Source organism: Astyanax mexicanus, chromosome 14 (assembly GCF_023375975.1).
Source record: "Astyanax mexicanus isolate ESR-SI-001 chromosome 14, AstMex3_surface, whole genome shotgun sequence".
In the NCBI taxonomy this organism is placed as follows: Eukaryota; Metazoa; Chordata; class Actinopteri; order Characiformes; family Acestrorhamphidae; genus Astyanax; species Astyanax mexicanus.
In genome coordinates, this window is record NC_064421.1 from 42,615,959 (window position 1) to 42,634,505 (window position 18,547).

At 38.2% G+C, this 18,547-nt stretch overlaps 2 protein-coding genes across 3 annotated transcripts in view; both read left to right on the plus strand.

Moving 5' to 3' along the window:
* The window catches only part of acss1 (acyl-CoA synthetase short chain family member 1), a 39,317-nt gene extending 26,028 nt beyond the window's left edge, over positions 1-13,289 (plus strand). The window contains exons 9-14 of the mRNA XM_049463792.1: positions 178-290; positions 8,423-8,549; positions 8,810-8,937; positions 9,050-9,113; positions 9,828-9,949; positions 11,429-13,289. Of these exons, the coding sequence (XP_049319749.1) occupies positions 178-290; positions 8,423-8,549; positions 8,810-8,937; positions 9,050-9,113; positions 9,828-9,949; positions 11,429-11,605 (731 nt within the window). The 3' untranslated portion in view covers positions 11,606-13,289. The remainder of the gene's footprint in view (positions 1-177; positions 291-8,422; positions 8,550-8,809; positions 8,938-9,049; positions 9,114-9,827; positions 9,950-11,428) is intronic.
* A 3,508-nt stretch (positions 13,290-16,797) lies between these two features.
* The window catches only part of crip3 (cysteine-rich protein 3), a 28,662-nt gene continuing 26,912 nt past the window's right edge, over positions 16,798-18,547 (plus strand). Inside the window, exon 1 of one of the 2 annotated variants that reach the window (XM_022672644.2) lies at positions 16,798-16,915. In XM_022672644.2, coding sequence (XP_022528365.1) covers positions 16,873-16,915 — 43 coding nt within the window. In that variant the 5' untranslated portion in view covers positions 16,798-16,872. The remainder of the gene's footprint in view (positions 16,916-18,547) is intronic. The other variant, XM_022672643.2, reaches the window with a different exon arrangement.

Consider the following 18,547-nt stretch of genomic DNA (forward strand, 5'->3'; position numbering starts at 1 on the left):
TCGTAAAAGGCAATAGTGTATTGGAGTCAGTGAGAAAGTTATATAGAAACTATATAAAAAAAAATACATTCAGTGTAAAAGGGCCATAACATTGATAAAAGTAAATTGAAGATTTTAGTGTCTTAAATTCCATAAATCTGCATGACTCCTGTTTTGTTCACCTTTTCTTGCTCACAGAGACAGGCGGAGTGTGCATTGCCCCCCGTCCAGCTGAGGAAGGGGCTGAGATCCGACCTGCTATGGCTATGAGGCCTTTCTTTGGTATCCAGCCTGCTCTAATGGGAGAGAAGGTAACCACTGCTTCTCTATAGTTCACTGTTCAAATGCCTGATGATTGAAACATTTGAAGCAATATTGGCATTAGCAGCGTTTCCAGTATTCTTCCAATAATTCCTTCTTTACTGATCGCATATGCTGATCGTGTGATGATTATGTTATCCATACGTATTGTACCCCCTCTCACCTGCTGGACATTTACTTCTTACATACTTCTTACATACATTCTTACATACTTTTAGCATACTTTAACCCCCGTGAGGACCCGGGAAAGAATAGGTCCCCAGCACCCCTTTGCTGTTCGTAAGAGGCGAACGAATGGGGCGCCTTGTTTGCCGTGAGGTGCGACCCGTGTCTGCAGAGGAAGAGATCCTGTTTTTTGAGGAATGCGGTGTGCTGCGGCCTCTGCTGACCAACACAGCACTTTGGCTCCTACTTCGCATAGACGGGAGGTTGGAGAGGCCCGCTCCAATCAATCGTCTGATCAGGACTTGCCCTGGGTTGCATTCCTCTTTGGGTGATCCCCAGAAGGCGCTGGTTTAGGGTCAATCGAGCAGCGATACCACTCCGTTGTTCGAGTATATCACCACTATATCCCTGGTGCACATCCGCTGGAGGTCCGCGGCTCTGTGCATCCCCTAGTTGGACTCCAAGGTGGGTGGGGAGTAGAGGTGATGAACCTCTCTTACTTCAATATGGATAAATCAACGAACAAAAGAAAATTGATGGACTTGGACATTACCTACAGATGTAACGACACTTACTCTATCCTGAACGATAACTGGCAACGTTTTATCCTTCTGGAATCTGTGACACAGGATACTCCCCTGACAAGACTGTCCCCTTTTGCAATACATAAAGGAATACTTGGTATAGCAGGAACTGTGAAAAACACCAAAAAGCTGAGATCGGGTCAACTTTTAGTTGAATGTGCAAAGAAATCGCAAATGGAATCTCTTCTTTGCACCACAGAACTAGCTGGCATTCAGATTAAGTCTCACCCTACTCTCAACAGCAGCAAAGGAATAATCCGGACCAAGGAACTTGAAGGAATGGAAGACTCGGAGATCACAGCTGAACTGACCAGCCAAGGAATTACAGATGTTAGGAGAATTATCATTAAAAGGCAAGACAGGACTATCAAGACAAATTCATATGTCCTAACTTTCAACAAGCCACAACCAGCAGAGAAAATAGACATTGGATACCTGAAGGTCCCAGTAGAACTTTACATCCCTTCCCCACTGAGATGCTACAAGTGCCAAAGATTTGGACATGGATCGCTGAGCTGTAGAAGCCAAGCCACTTGCTTTAACTGTGGTGAACCTGAACATGGTCCAGGGTGCCAAGAAACGCCAAAATGCATCAACTGTCAAGGAAATCACAGCGCTACCTCAAAAGACTGCCCAGTATGGATCAAAGAGAAGGAAATCCAAAAGATCAAACACACCAAAAAGATTAGTTACCCCGAAGCAAGGAAAATGGTAGAAAGTACTACCAACTTCAGACTTTCCAAAACATATGCAGCAGTGACTAAAACAACAGCAGAAAGTGGAAGTCAAACAAACATCACCTGGATAATTGGTGACAAACCTCAAACAATTCCAAATAACAAAGACGCATCACACACCAAAAGTAGGGCGACCACAACAAAACAAATGCCAGAAGACCCTGGAGGCAAGACGAAATCAAAACCTAACTCTGAATCAAAAACAAGCCAAGAAAGTAATAGAAACAAAGAAGACTGCACAAGATACATAGAAATGAGACAACCAGTAAAACCACACTCTCGACAACCATCACCAAGAGGCAGAATAAAGCAAAACATACCAATATTACCCACTTAATGAAAGAAGAAATCCTCATACAATGGAACTGCAGAGGCCTTAGGGCAAACTACCCTGAACTACAAAGACTGGTTTCATCACTCAATCCGGCAGCAATATGTCTTCAGGAAACTCTGATTTCCCCCTTAAACCCTATACGCCTTAAAGGATATACCATATACAGCACACCTGGTCCCCAGTCACAACGCCCAACAGGAGGCACATCTATCCTGATCAGACACCATATCATTCACAGCCAAATTCCAATTCAATCCACCATTCAAGCAACGGCAGTACGTATAACCCTCTACAGACCCATCACTCTGTGTTCAATCTACATTCCCCCACACAGCCACATCACCATTAAAAGTCTAGATGACCTCCTTAACCAACTACCCACTCCTCTCTTACTTCTGGGAGACTTCAATGGCCAGAATCCCATATGGGGTAGCAGCAGAACTAACCTGAGAGGGAATATAATAGAAGACTTTATAAATGCAAATAACCTGTGTTTATTAAATGATGGATCAGAAACATTCCTTCACTCGGGACACGGAGTCTACTCAGCCATTGACCTTTCCATTAGCACTCCGGAGATACTCCTGGATTGTATATGGAAAGTATGTGATGATCTTTGTGGGAGTGACCACTTTCCAATCATAGTAACCCTGTCAAGCACACAGAAACAACAGAACACCCGGAAATGGCTTCTCAAAAAAGCAAACTGGTACCAGTTTGAAAGCCTCTGCTGGACGGAATATCACCCATCCAAGGGGAACAATGCAGATCCCATTAAATGGTTCACGGACACTCTTATGGACATAGCAAAAAGGACCATCCCAAGATCAAACCCAAAGACCCCAAAACCACACAACCCTTGGTTTAACGAGAAGTGCAAATTAGCCATAAAAGCCCGTAAAAAGACTGAGAGGCTATTCAACAAGAATCCTACAACTGAAAATCTCACCCGACTTAAAATCGCTAGAGCTCAAGCCCGTAGGACTGTCAATGAGGAAAAAAAGCAAACATGGAGGAACTTTGTCACTGGACTGAAAATGAACTCGCCTGCAAGATCTGTATGGAATATGATGCGCTATATGCAAAACAAAGGCAACCACTCCCAAATTCAACATATCAAGCGTCATGGCACCCTTTTAACCACTGAAAAATAAATAGCGGATGAATAAGCAAAAAGCTTTGAAATAAATTCCTCAGCAACAAACTGTCTCCCAGAATTTCAACAAGTCCGTGCTCTACATGAAAACAAACAACTTCTATTCCATTCTAACAATGATGAACCTTATAACCAACTAGGGTTGCAACGGTATGAGATTTTCACGGTATGATAACCGTCTCGGAAAATACCGCGGTATCACGGTTATCACGGTATCACAGTTTGTTACATATATTATTAAACTGACCCTTAAAGAAATTACAACAAAGGTTTTTTGTTCAATTAACTATTTATTGTAGAAACTACACCATCAGGTGAAGGAAACCATGTTTTTCCACTACTCTTAAGGGCATTAAGAGTGTATATATATAAAAAAGTTGGTATATAACCAGATACTGCAGAAAGAGGGGATTTATTTCTGACATGATCCTCACAATAGAGATTTCTATTTTAAGGCTTTCATACCTTAAAACCTTCAACATATGAAAAACAGGCACGTCAGAATGTGAAAATGAGCGCATGTAAATGAATGGCGTCTTTCACATCCAGTCCGACCAGGACCTTTACACGGACACGTGAATCCATCGTAGCACGCACTTCACGCCTGTGCCTGCGTGCCCAAATTTCGGATAACTCAGCGCTTTTGCGGGCGCTTACCGCATGGGTTGTGCACGACTACAAAGAGGTTTTATTTAGGTTCAGATTAAAATTATAAACTAAACACATACTTTGCGCTGCACAGCGGGGTGGTGTTCTCGGAGATGGGAGAACAGGTGTATTTCCTCCTTTAGCTGTGACTTTACGGCCACATTAATTACAAGCTTGTTGATTACAAGATTACAAGTCTGTTTTCAGGCTGTTTGAATGAGCGAAATATGATCAGAATTATGTTAATGAACACTGTAACATAGAAGCATAGAACTATTATTTAATTAAAATGATTTTTAAGAACAGCTAAACACAGTGCGGAGAAGTTCACGTGCGAGAGAGAGACACAGAGAGAGAGAGACAGAGAGAGAGAGAGAGAGAGAGAGAGAGAGAGAGAGATTTGCGTGTTCTGATGTGAGCTACTCACAGGTAAAGGTTCTCTTTTATCTCCTCGTGCTCATTTTAGTCCAATACATAATTCTGCAGTTTCTCAGTGTTTTCTGTCGTATTTTGCGGCTAGCGCGAGCGCTTACAACTAACACCGCGGGCCGCGAGGTGCAGCCGTGCTGCCGCTGTTGTGCCGAATCCGACTCCCTGCTCAATCCGACTCCCGCTTCGCGGACAGAATCAGCACAACACCTCCCGCTGTAGAACTGCGGGAGTGAAAACAGCGCTTATAAATAAGTTAGTTAAGTTTCACTTTCAGTTTTCGTTATTTGGTTCGTTTTCATTAACAATAATAATTGTTAATGAAGCTCTAGTCTGATGCACTTTCTGCCGTTCTCACCGCTGTGTGCTGAGTAGCTGAAGCGGAGCAGAGTTGCGCATGCGCGGGTGAGTTTCTCCGCTGGCTTGCGTTTTACCGGTAATAAGCAAACACACACGGTATGATAACCGTGCATTTTAATACCACGGTATACCGTGAAACCGGTTACCGCTGCAACCCTATAACCAACCCTTTACAATGGAGGAACTTACAATTGCCATTAAAAGCTCACATGATGCTGCAGTGGGCCCAGACAATGTTCATTACCAGTTTTTAAAACACCTCCCTCATATTGCTCTATCGATGCTCCTAAATAGTATAAATGACATATGGACAACAGGCAAAATACCAACATCCTGGAAGGAGGCAAATATTATTCCTATCCCCAAACCTGGAAAGGACCACCAGGACCCAAACAATTATCGGCCCATAGCCCTGACAAGTTGCTTATGCAAAACTATGGAAAGGATGGTGAATCACTGACTTGTGTGGTTCCTGGAAAAAAACAACATTCTAAACAAGTTTCAAAGCGGCTTTAGAAGAGGAAGAAGCACAATAGACCATCTAGTCCGGATAGAAACGTACATCAGAGATGGCTTCCTTAACAAAAAACACGTAGTGGCGGTCTTCTTTGATCTTGAAAAAGCATATGATACCACATGGAAATATGGTATACTTAAGGATATGTTTCAAATGGGACTTCGTGGGCACCTGCCTATCTTCATTAAAAACTTCTTAATGGACTGAAATTTTAGAGTTAAGGTAAATGGCACCTTTTCTGAACCTCACGTGCAAGAACTAGGTGTACCTCAAGGAAGTATTCTTTCAGTAACCCTCTTTAGCATCCAAATTAACAACATCACACAATCCATAGACCCGAGTATTCTGTGCTGCTTGTATGTAGATGATCTTTGTATCTGCAGCAGCAGCAGATATATACCAACCCTGGAAAGGAAATTGCAACAGACCATTAACAACATACATAAATGGACAACAGAAAATGAATTTAAACTCTCCAAAACAAAGACAGTATGTAACCATTTTTGTCAGATAAGGTCACTTCACCCTGAACCAAACCTATTTCTAGATGGAGAATGCATCAAGGTAGAGAAGGAAACCAGGTTCCTAGGCCTGGTGATGGATAGCAAACTCTCTTTCATTCCTCACATTCAGCAACTAAAAAAGAAATGTCAGAAATCTCTCAATATAATAAAAATTCTGGCTAAAACAAGATGGGGAGCTGAATACTCATTGCTAAGGCATCTATTCAAGACAATAAACCAATCACGACTGGACTATGGCAGCTTTATCTATGGAGCAACTAGAAAATCCTATATAAACTCACTGAACACCATTATTCACCAAGGCCTGAGACTAGCCTTGCGGGCCTTAACAGTTAACAGCTTGTACGTAGAGTCAGACGAGCCTCCACCCCATCTCAGAAGACTACAACTGGCACTTCAATACACTATAAAACTTCAAGGAAATGATCGAAACCCAGCACATTCCTCCGTCTTCAACAACAATCTCTCAGACCTGTACGAAAGAAAACCAAACGTGATCAAGCCGTTAGGACTTCGAATCCAGCCAGAACTGGAAAAGCTGGCCATTGACATGACAACTTTGAAAAAAGTACACAATCCAATAGCCCCTTGAGAAATTATCCAACCAACAGTCATATTAAAACTAACCGGACACCAGAAATCAAACACCCACCCAAATGATTATAAAACTCAATTCTTTGACATTCAAAACATGTACCCTACCCACAAGACTATTTACACTGATGGATCAAAAACGGAAACTCATGTAGCAGCAGCATTTTCAACCTCAAACTTTCACAAAAGCATTCGCCTACCAAGCCATAGTACCATCTTCACAGCTGAAGCATATGCACTGCTGCTTACACTGGAATACATCAAAAACTGCACACACCCCAACTACCTAATCTGCTCAGACTCAAAATCTTGCCTTCAAGCTTTGGACTCATTAAAAACAGACCATCCCATCATTTCTGAAGTGCTTGCGAAAGTCCGCTCCCTGCACAAACAAAGATACCGGATAGCCTTTTGCTGGATCCCAGGCCACTGTGGATTTACAGGAAACGATATGGCAGATGACCTCGCCAAGAAGGCATCTACAAAAGAGATCACTAAGTTCTCCACCCCACCTCTGGACACCTTTTACATAATAAACTCCTTCATTAAATCTAAATGGCAAGAAGAGTGGGACTAAGAGCACAACAATAAACTACATGAAATTCAACCTCTGTTAAGACGGACAACCTTCAAACACAACTCAAGATCAGATCAAACAGTTTACACAAGATGCCGTATAGGCCACTCAAAAATAACACATGGACACCTTTTAACAAACACTGAAATACCATCTTGTCAATCGTGTAACACCCCACTAACTATAAAACACATCCTCATCGACTGTCCAGCCCATAACCATATAAGAAAATTGTACTATCAAGAACAGAACATAAAGGACCTTTTTGGGAAACACCCACCAGGGAAGATTTTAAAGTTTTTATCGGCTCTTAATCTTAAACATCTCATATGACACACATGTAGAGGCTTATGTAATGTTTGAATCAACTGTGCGTTTATATCTACGCTTTTAAAACCAAATGTATGCCACAAATAGCCTAATTTGTGCTGGAGTGTCAATAAAACCCCAACAACCAACCAACCAAGCATACTTTAAGTCATTCTGTTCTACACACACACACACACACACACACTACAGTTTTACTTCTGCTGTAGTCTTTCACACAAATATACACAAACATTTGTAACTTTTGTACCAATGACGAGACAAACCAAAACTGCGTATGCTTATAATATAATATAATATAATATTATTGGCATACATTTATTTTTTTAATTATAATAAAATTGTTGATTCCAGTAAATCTTTGGAGAATGTATCATTTATAAAAAAAAAACTGGAATCATGACAGGCCTAGGGTGTCCTTATTTTTACATGGCTGTATATCGTAAAGTGTGTGTGAGAGAGGTGGAGAGAGCATGGGTTGTGTAAGTGAGTGTGTGTGTTTTCAGCCCAAGTGCTAGTTTTAGCCTGTTAGCTTATTAGCTCGCTAGCCTGTTGTTATTTTGTCGTGGTTGCAGCTAACAGTTCCAGCAATAAAGTGACACCTGACAGTTTGGGGGCGGGGTCAGGGTCACCTCCTTCAATAGCGAACGCTATTGGCTGATATCTCAAGGGTCGTAACGGACCGCCTACCTCCACAAGCCAGAGGAAAGTGGGGAAAGAAGGACGGCAGGAGAGTTAGCTAACTGGCTATGCTAACATCCAAACAACCTGCTCTCCGGTGCGCCGGCTCTGGAGATATAAGCCAATAGCGTTCCCTGAGGGAAGCGACTCTAACTCCGCCCCCAAACTGTCAAAACCACCCCTTTCAAAACTCGAGTGCAAAAAAACAAAAAATCGAGCACAAACTGCTGCAGCAGGTAATTCACACAGCGCGAGAGGAAAAGATGCACCCGAGAGGAGAAAAATGAAGCACGAGAGCAACATTTTCTTCAGAGCGCACACGATTCTCTTCTTTTTTTCTCGCTAATTTCACATTTGTGCTCACGAGAAGTTCATTTGCACACGCAAAGTGTTTAAACACGCTCGTTAATTTTTTTCACCTGGTATTTTTGCGCCCTCAACTTTTGACATTGATGTGACGCCATATTTCAACTCCTTTTTTGCCAACAGGGGCAGATGCTTACAGGAAATGATGTCACCGGAGCACTGTGCATCAGCAAGCCGTGGCCTGGCATGGCCAAAACCATATTTGGAGACCACCAGAGATTTGTAGATGCATACTTTAAACCCTATCCTGGTAGGTTGGCCTCCAAACATTTTACAGTGCACTTTATATAACAACGGCATGGTCATGGCATATCAGCTGATCATTCAGCTTTAGTAGTGCCAAGGAGTGAAATGGGATTGGGCCCATATCTTGGCCTTGGGACAAACCATTACTCTAAAACCTGTCCCAAGTGTTAGTTTGAGTTTTAAATGTAATTTTGCCTCAATTTCATTGATCACTGATGTGTGTATATAGTATAGTAAAACATTCTATATTAACTTTATTGTCAGGTCATTATTTTACTGGGGACGGAGCGTATCGCACTGAGGACGGCTACTACCAGATTACTGGACGGATGGATGATGTCATCAACATCAGTGGTCATCGACTAGGTACCGCTGAGATAGAAGACGCCCTGGTGAGACCCAGCAGTTTCTAATAATTCCTGTTAAAGTCTGTAATTAATGAATAAACTTACACTATGTCAGTCAGTGATTGTATATTTAAAGCTCTAATGCTTCCCTTTGCAGGATGAACACCCAAATGTTCCGGAAACTGCAGTTGTTGGAATTTCACATGACATTAAAGGAGAAGGTAAGAGGGACTACATCATCATAGCACTTGGACAGCTCTAGTTAAGATAACAAATGATTATCTTCTTGCCGCTGACCAAGGCTGTGCATCTCTACTGGTGTTGCTTAACCTGGGCGCAGCCTTTTAGAACAGCCTTATCATGGTTCAAAACTTCACTCAACTGATCTTTATCAGTTTGTGAAGATAAATGATGTACCCTCCAATTATACAAAGGTAAGATGTGGAATTCGACAAGGCTCTGTCTTAGGACTGTTATTATTTACATTAAACATGCTCCCACTGGGCAAAGTCATTAGAAAACGTGACATTAATTTGCATTGTTATGTGGATGATAGTGCGGTGCGATATGAGGATAAATATCGTGGGGACGATCCCTATCGTTTCTACTGTAATTTTATCAATTATTCATGCAAATGTATAAAGTAGGCTACGATGAAATGTATTGGCGTGGACGCTTTGCATAAACTTTTGCATAAACTCTAATTTTCGCAAAAAAAGCTTCATAGTGTGGTTTTGTTACATGACACTGCTTTACATTATTTGCCGGACACTTCCTTTACTTTCATTTTTTTCCAGAGCGGTATATACTAGACTGAAAAGTGTATTATGTACAGTGGCAGGTTTCTGTATGGGTATAGTGGGGCAGCAGTATCAGTAAGAGTGATCAGTTTAGTTTGAGCTTATTATAACACATTGTTCCCTGTCTCATATCAGTGGCGTTTGCCTTTGTGGTGTTAAAAGACAACACGACTGAGAACCAGGAAACTGTGATTGAGGACCTGAGACACCTGGTGGCCACTAAAATCGCTAAATATGCTGTGCCCGACCACTTTCTGGTAAGTGATGGCTTTTCTTTAGTTCCCATGTTTTAGGTAAGAATTTCAACTCTAATTACTATGGTAGTTGCTATAAACATACTGTGGTTAGATTTTGGTTTGTGCATTTTAATATTCTAACCAGAAAATATTGTATATTATTATAAAAATCCTGTGGTCAAAGGATAGTGTGAACAAGTGATCTGTTCCCCACACATTTTATTTCCACTTCCACTGCAGGAGTAAACACAAGCTAACCCCATTGCCCTCTATCCACATGATTGGGCATGTGCTTGTACGTGTACTTGCACAGTGTCAAAACCTGTTCACCTTGGTCCAGCACAGTTTTGCGCAGATATTTCCAGTTACAGCTGAATTCACACTTTTAATCCCAGAAAAAAAGCTCTTATTTAATGTTGTTTTGTTTATTTCCTAGGGTTTAGAGTGCTCAGCGCTGACATATCAGCACTAACAGCGCTCCAATGTTATGCGGCCCTAGTATTTATGGACTGTAATATAATTCAGTAGTTTAAAGTTATTTTTATATGGACAGTAATGAGTAACAGTAATATGAAATATCTTATTTAAGAACAGTTATGTAATATAGTACATATTTTTTGCACTGTAATAAACAGAAGTACTCACCGAAATAAACAGATTTCAGGAGTGAAAACATCTGTGTAGATTAACATCCAGCTTTTATTTTACTTTAAAAGAAAATTACAGTTTTGTTTACTTAACTTAGCTTAGCTCTATATGTCTCACTGCAGGGCTGGGCTGCTGAATTAAAAGGAAAACAGGGCTACACCCCTGTTCCTTACTAGTGCCAATTAATACTCCTTATAATCCAGTGTGCTTTCTGTATGAAACTAGACCAGAAACTAGATGTTTATGGATAGTGTGCTTTAGGGGTGTGCCATATCATATCGTTTGCGATAATATCGCCAAGTTTTTTGAATATTTGCTGTTTAAAGCAAAAGAAAAATTCACACTTTTCTCATTTCCCATTATATATCTACTAGAGACAGATTATATCTGTCTAGTATTATTTATTTTACTTTATTGTTGGATATATGGAGATATTTGGAGTGCATTATTATTATTAGTATCATGACATTCGGGATCATTGACTCCTGTTACAAATCTGCTAAAATTCTTGTATTTTTTTTAAATATCTCAGTAAGGGGTGTACTGAATTATATCGTATACAATCATAAAATGTAAGTTTTGTTTTGTTGCAGTAGTGTATTTTATTTTTTTGTCATATTATTTTTTGTCATATCACCAAGAGTTATCACGATAATACCATGAAATATTGTGATATTATTTTAGGGCCATATCGCCCACCCCTAGTGTGCTTTATAATCCAGTGCGCCATATAGTGCAAAAAATACAATAGAATAAATGTTAATATTGAGGAACAGTTATGTAATGCTGTAAAACTGCAGTACAGTTATGTGTAGTTATGAGTAATGTATGAAATGTCTTTCTGTGTCTCAGGTGGTTAAGCGGCTTCCGAAGACGCGCTCAGGGAAGATCATGAGGAGGATTCTCCGGAAGGTTGCCATGCAGCAGACTGAAAGCCTTGGCGATATCTCTACTTTGGACGATCCGTCCGTCGTTACAGAGGTCATCCAGGCACATGAACGTTACAGGAGTCGGTCAGCTAAAGGGTGAACGATGAGCATTCCTTAATATCATATGCCAGTCATATGAAAATGAACAAGAGTGAACAAATGGGCTGTGGGGTTTTTGAAAAATGTGATTATGGGAAGAAATGCAATAGCCAGGTATTCACCCACTGTTATGTAATGAATTATGTATAAAGCATTTATGCTTAATGAACAATAAAAAATAAAAGTACCGTAATTTACAACCTTTAAGAGATATCAGTAGTCACTGTGATCCAAAGATCACCAGGTTAATTCCTTACAGCAGCTGGAGAGAGAGAGAGAGAGAGAGAGAGAGAGAGAGAGATTGACAATTGACAATGCTTTCTCTGAGTAGGTAGATGGTGCTTTCTTACCTCATCACTCCTAGTGTGATACTGGTTAACGCATCTGTTAGCTGATTTATCCGAGCTCGGGACCCGGTGCACTGACTACCCAGGGCTTTAGCGGCTGTTCGAAAAAGAGGCGGAGTCTGACTTCACATGTGTCAAAGGAGGCATGTACTAGTCTTCACTCCCCTAGTGTTTGGGATGATGGGATAATTATATGAAGTGCTTTTTAATGTTTTGGGGTGATGAAAGAATCATAAAAGTGGGGATTGGACAATCATCCTTCAAAATTGGGAAGAAAATGGGGTGAAATTGGAAAACTGTTTTTGTTTTTTTTTAATGTGATGTAAATCTGGCAGTTGTTCTTTATATTGTGCCGCAACTTTTTGGCATCTGTGAGCTGAATGTATCGGAACCGAGTCCGCTTTCCTCCGAACGTATGGAGGACCAAAACTGCCAAAATTAAAAAAAATAAATAAATAAAAATGTATGTAAATCACTCAATAAAAGTAATATGGTGACTAAAACGGTAAAGAATTATTCTAATTATTATATCAAAATAAATACATACACATAAAAATAAATATCATAATAAATTGTTATTTATGGGTTTTTCAATTAACATTGTTTAATTTTTCTAAATTTGTTTATTGTTTACATAACTATTTATTTCTGCATTAATCTGTATTCATTTATTTCCCAATTTATTTATTTCTGTTTTTCCTTGTCCTTATATGATAATGAAGGGGCTGTCCAGCAATGATGTCACGATGTCTCAGCATTCCTATTGGTTGATCGATGTCAGATACCATATATCGATTGTACATGTTTTGCCCGTTTGACGGTTACTTTGGTAACGTGGGAGATTATATAATAAAGATCATTTAAATCGGAATACAGACTATAATCCATTTGTTTTCTGTACGTGAAAAACACGCCCCCTTCATTATCATATAAGGACAAGGAAAAAACGAAATAAATAAATTGGGAAATAAATGAATGCAGAAATAAATAAATCGGGAAATAAATTAATGCAGAAATAAATAGTTATGTAAATAAATAAAAGTAAATAGAAAAGAAATGTTAATAAAGAAACCCATTAATAACAAATTCTTAGGATATTCATTTTTTTGTATATTTATTTTTATATTAATTCTATTTATTCTTTAGCATTTTTAATCACCATATTACTTTTATTGAGTGATTTACTTACGTTTTTATTTATTTATTTTTTTAATTTTGGCAGTTTTGGTCCTCCATACGAACGCGCTGGTAGTTGGAAAAGAGGCGGTGGCTGACTTTAAATTTGTCGGAGGGGGGGGGGGGGCACAGGCTAGCTAAATTGGGGAATTTTTTTTTTTTAATAAATCTTAAAGAAAAAAAAAGGGCATGCAGTTGTGTATGGAAAACGTGTCACCATATTTGAATTTTATAATGGAATTTTATAAATGTATGTATTATATTTCATATGTTTAGAAATACTATCATTTCACAGTGTGAAAGATGTTATCCCAAGTCATTTCAGAGCAAAACAGCAAAAAAAGTAAATCGTTTTTTTTTTCATAATATGACCCTGATGGGGACCTGCTCTAGTTTGCCACTAGATGTTCAAATCTTGTGTTGGATGGCTGCGTCATAACATGGGTTAGTTCTGTTGAATTGTGTAAAGTTAAAGCATTAAAACACTGCACACTGCAGAGCTTTGACACACCAAGACACACCAAGCTTTTGGAATACTGGTATAAAATGCTGTTAATCACAGGCTGTTTATGGACCTTGACTGATTTTATAAATTATATTTGGTTTCTAGTGAATTTGGTTGCTTTAGGTGCTGAAACATTAGAGATTTTTAATCTCACCTGATGTGTCCTCGTGCCTTACTACCAAGAATGCACAGAATAGCGTCCATAAATAAGAGCTATAATATTAAAATAACAGAAAATTGCAGTCATGTATTAATTTGTATTTGATTAAAAGTTCTGTTATTAATTGTATGTTATGTGTGTGAAATATTGCATATGTATTTCTAATGCCTTACCTCTTTTGCCTTAACTGTGAATATAAGATCTTTTATACAATGGCTGTGTTCTGTGCTTTTTTCCCCTATTTTGTCCCCATAATATTTGACTAATAGCGTAAAGAAGTTAAGCTCCTAAGCTGTTTCTGTCTGAAGAGTGTAAAGTGGTTGCTCTTGACTTTTGGCTAAATGCTAAAATTTTACAAAAATGATAGAATGCTAAAACTTTTGTCTGATATAGCAGTGTTCAAAAACCTTTGGCTAAGTCCAAAATCTGTGGACTAAAAGCTAAAGTCCAACATCTTTTGGTTAAATACTAAAGTCTTAAAACTTCTGGCTAAAAGCTAAAGTCCAAAAACGTTTGGCTTAATGCTGAAGTCTAAAAACTGCTGCTAAATGCTAAAGCTAAACTACGGATAATAGAGCAAAGTCTGAAAACCTTTAGAGACATGGTTTAAATGGAATCCCATATCATTGCCAAGTGTTGTTAAGTTGTTGCGATATAACTCAGGTGCTTGCTAAGGTTTTGTGAACACTTTTAAATGGATTTCTATAGGGAAATGTCCAAGCCAAACATCGACTGTATAAAAAAAGGTACAATATATCGCTCCAACAAGCACAAGCAATCTAATCGGGTATATTTCCGATGATTCAGCAAAATGAAAATGAAAATGAAAAATGGTCAAATTAACAAAAAAGATACAGAGCTTTCAGACCTCAAATAATGCAACAAAAAAAAAACAAGTTCATGCTCATATTCTTAGATTTTAAGAGTTTAGAAATCAAAATTTGGTGAAATAACCCTGGTTTTTAATCACAGTTTTCATGCATCTTGGCATCATGTTCTCCTCCACCGGTCTTGCACACTGCTTTTGGATTCAAACGGATCAGCTTGGTTTAATGGCTGTGATCATCCATCTTCTTCTTGATTATATTTCAGGTTTTAAAGTCAAAGAAACTCATAATTTCGGTGTCTTTTTCTTGGTCTATTTTTCAACATTAATATATTTAAAATTCTAAAGTTTAGCTCATGGTCATTCTTTTTTGTCCTGAGATTGTTTTGAGTCATTCGGTAGGACTGGGATTTTCCACATCCCTGTTTTATCAGTCATGCTGTGGTAAATTATCCTGCAATGTAAATATTCCTTTTGCACTGTCTTAGTTTTATTAAACTTATAATAGCGAATAATGAATGTATTCATTATAATGTTATATATCAAATTATAAGTAAATGTTATATTCTTTATGTATATATAATACAGCTAATAGAATGACACCGACAGTATACTATTATTCATTACATCAAAAAGCACTAATGCATCCTGTTTAAAAAGATGTTCAGTGTAAAATATTCTCACTCGGAGGAGAGACAGACAGACAGTGTTAGAGGAACACAGCTTTAAACCAGTAGAGGGAGACAGAGAGAATCTACTATTCTTTAAACCAATAGAGAACCAGGGGGATTAACTTTCTTTAAACTTGTATCAAAAAAGAGATCACACTTATTTAAACCAAAACCAATACAAATATAATCTTCCATTCAGTTTTATTGTTTAAGGAATTGTACAAAATAAAAAAAACAGTATTTAGAGTCAATGAAGTAATTGTATCATTCAATGAGAATTTGAGTATGAAGAGTATTGTAGGAATAAAGTAAAAAAAAAGTAAAAAGTTTAGAAATCAAGCAGACATGCAGTACAAAGTGTCTCATAGATCCAGTGGTAAATCCTGTGGTAAATCCAGCATTAAGAGTCTAATATTAGTGTAGTAAGAAATAAAAAGATTATATTAATTCAGTAAGAATTTGATTATGAAGAGTCTTGTATAAAGTAAAAACAATCCTGTAGTAACAGTCTTTTAGGAATCGAGGAGAAAATCCAGTAATAAGAGTATTTTAGAAATCGAGTAAGAAAGTCAAGTAGTAAGAGTCTTTTAGGAATCAAGTAGAAAATGTAGTAGTAAAAGTATTTTAGGAATGAAATAGAAAATATAGTAGTAAGAGTCTTTTAGGAATGCAGTAGAAGATCCAGTAGTAAAAGTATTTTAGAAATCAAGGAAAGAAATCCAGTAGTAAGAGTATTTTAGGAATCAAATAGAAATTTCAGTATTAAGAGTATTTTAGGAATCAGGTAGAAGATCCAGTAGTAAGAGTCTTTTAGAAATCAAGGAAAAAATTCAGTAGTAACAGTCTTTTAGGAATCGAGTAGAAAATCCAGTAGTAAAAGTATTTTCCAAATCGAATAGAATTTCCAGTAGTAAAAGGTATTTTAGGAATCGAGTTGAAATTTTAGTAGTAAGAGTATTTTAGGATTTAAGTAGAAAATCCAGTAGTAGGAGTCTTTTAGAAATCGAGCAAAAAATCCATTAGTAAGAGTATTTTAGGAATCGATTAAGAGTAGTAAGAGTCTTTTAGGAATCGAGTAATAAAATCTAGTAGAAAATCTAGAAAAGAAAATCTAGTCTTTTAGGAATGAAATAGAAAATATAGTAGTAAAAGTTTTTTATAAATCAAGTTGAAGTCCAGTAGTAAGAGTCTTTTAGAAATCGAGTTAACTTCGTTTTTTCCAAACTATCACGTGAGACTGACACAATGTCCTTCAAAAATAGCAGAATTATTTTCTATTATCTTTGGAAACGTGAAAACATCATCCCTGATGCTAATGGAGTGTGTGATCTGTGTGACGGTATTACAGTGCAAGGCGAAAAAGCAGATCCCTTACATAACATTATTACTCCGCTCTACTTTAACTCAATTCATGCGTGGTTTGTTTGTGTTTTTCGGAGACTACTGCGCCTCGAGAACCAATCAAAATGCGCGGAATGAGGAGGGGGCGTGTCCTGCGCGGCTCTTTAAAGTTAAATAAAGCGGGTGGCCGGAGCGCTGCTGGACGAGCCCGAGCCTGCGTGGCAGAGCGTCCATCCTCCAGCATGACCTCCAAGTGCCCAAGATGCGAAAAACCGGTGTTTTTCGGTAAGAAATTTCCACAACTGGGAATATTCAGAGAGGAATGAACTAGAATTCACGTTTTTATTTCTTTCTATATAGAAAACGTTTTTATTTATTTCTAAGGTGAAGCTGACACATATTTTTGTTTCGAACTAGCTAATATTAAACTACCAGTAGCCACACAGATGAAATACACATTTTTTAAAATTTATTTAGTTTATTTTACATATTTTCGATGTGTGAACTGGCTTGTTTACTAGCTGCAGTGCGGTAGTCAGTGTGTACAAGGCAGTAGAAACTTCTAGGAGAGCCTGTTGTGAGCGAAAAATGCCATAAATGCTTAGTATTTGAATTCTCCGGTCCACCTTAAATACTCCACTAATAACTCAGCGGCGCGGGCTCTCCGCTAGAAACTGAACTGCTGTATTAATTAAGGTGGAACGGGATAATTCGAAAACGAATTTTAGTTACGCTAGTTAAACACAATTTAAGTTTGAACAAAAGAGAAAAGCCATACGTTGGACCTTTCAGCGCTTTAGGTTGTAATTTTTTTGACCTCCCGTGCAGTTGGGAATGTGTGTGAGTGTGTATGTGTGTGTGTGTGTGTGTGTGTGCTTGGGCTTGTATTCCACCATTTGTGGGCACCGTAGAGGAATAGAAAAAAAGAAAAATATGCCTACATATGAGTATGCCTACATTTTCAGTACATTTAATTTCAGGATATTAGTGTTGGTTATGTGCAATACAGTTGTGGTCTGCCACTAAGACAGAAATACAAACGTGTGTGTGTGTGTGTGGAACAAAGACACCTCAGGAATGTGTGCTGCTGGTCACTGCTTTGCTTTGGAAAGACAAATAATGATAATTCAATGCCTCTTATGTCCATTATTAGTACGTCATTTTTATATGTAAAAATGCTTGATATTTAGGTTGTATGATGTTCTTGTTAATTATTAATTTCTATAGGCTTAGCTTTGATTCATACTGATTTATGGCCATTTTTAATGACGCTCCTCTGAAGAGGTCAAATGTGTGACCACTTCTGGCTTGCAGACTAGTAGTAGTAATAGTTTGTGTTTTTTTTAATATATAAAATATATTTTTGGTACAAAAATGTCACTTTTTGACTAGTGTTGATATTATACTTTTTAGTACATTATTCAAGTAGTTAAATGGCTATCTAAGTGGCCCAGTGGACTAAGACACTGCCGCTATGATCTAAGGATCACTGGTGTGAATCCCAGGTTCATGTCTGAGAGAACACAGTTGGCCTTTTGTCTCTCTGGGTGGGTCTCATATTGATGTTGGTCAGTACTGGCCTATGTTGTTTTCCTCCGAGTATGCTGGCAACCCAGTAAACCTATATCAGTAGGAAAAGAGGCAGAATCACAAGTATCGGTGGATACTGGAGTCTTCACTCTCCTAGTGTTTGGGGCACTACAACTGATAGGAAAAATCCTGATCAGCTGATTAGGTCATTGGCTTTCTAAATTGGGAAGTGAGGATAGCAAAAACGTTCTGTTAGGAAAGGAGTCTTCCAAAACATGTTAATGCATTACTAAATATTAATGCCTAAGATGCCTAATGTGTGTTTAAATAAATAACTTTAAAAAAAAAAAAAAATAATTTAATGTTAACTAATTATTAACTAGTGTC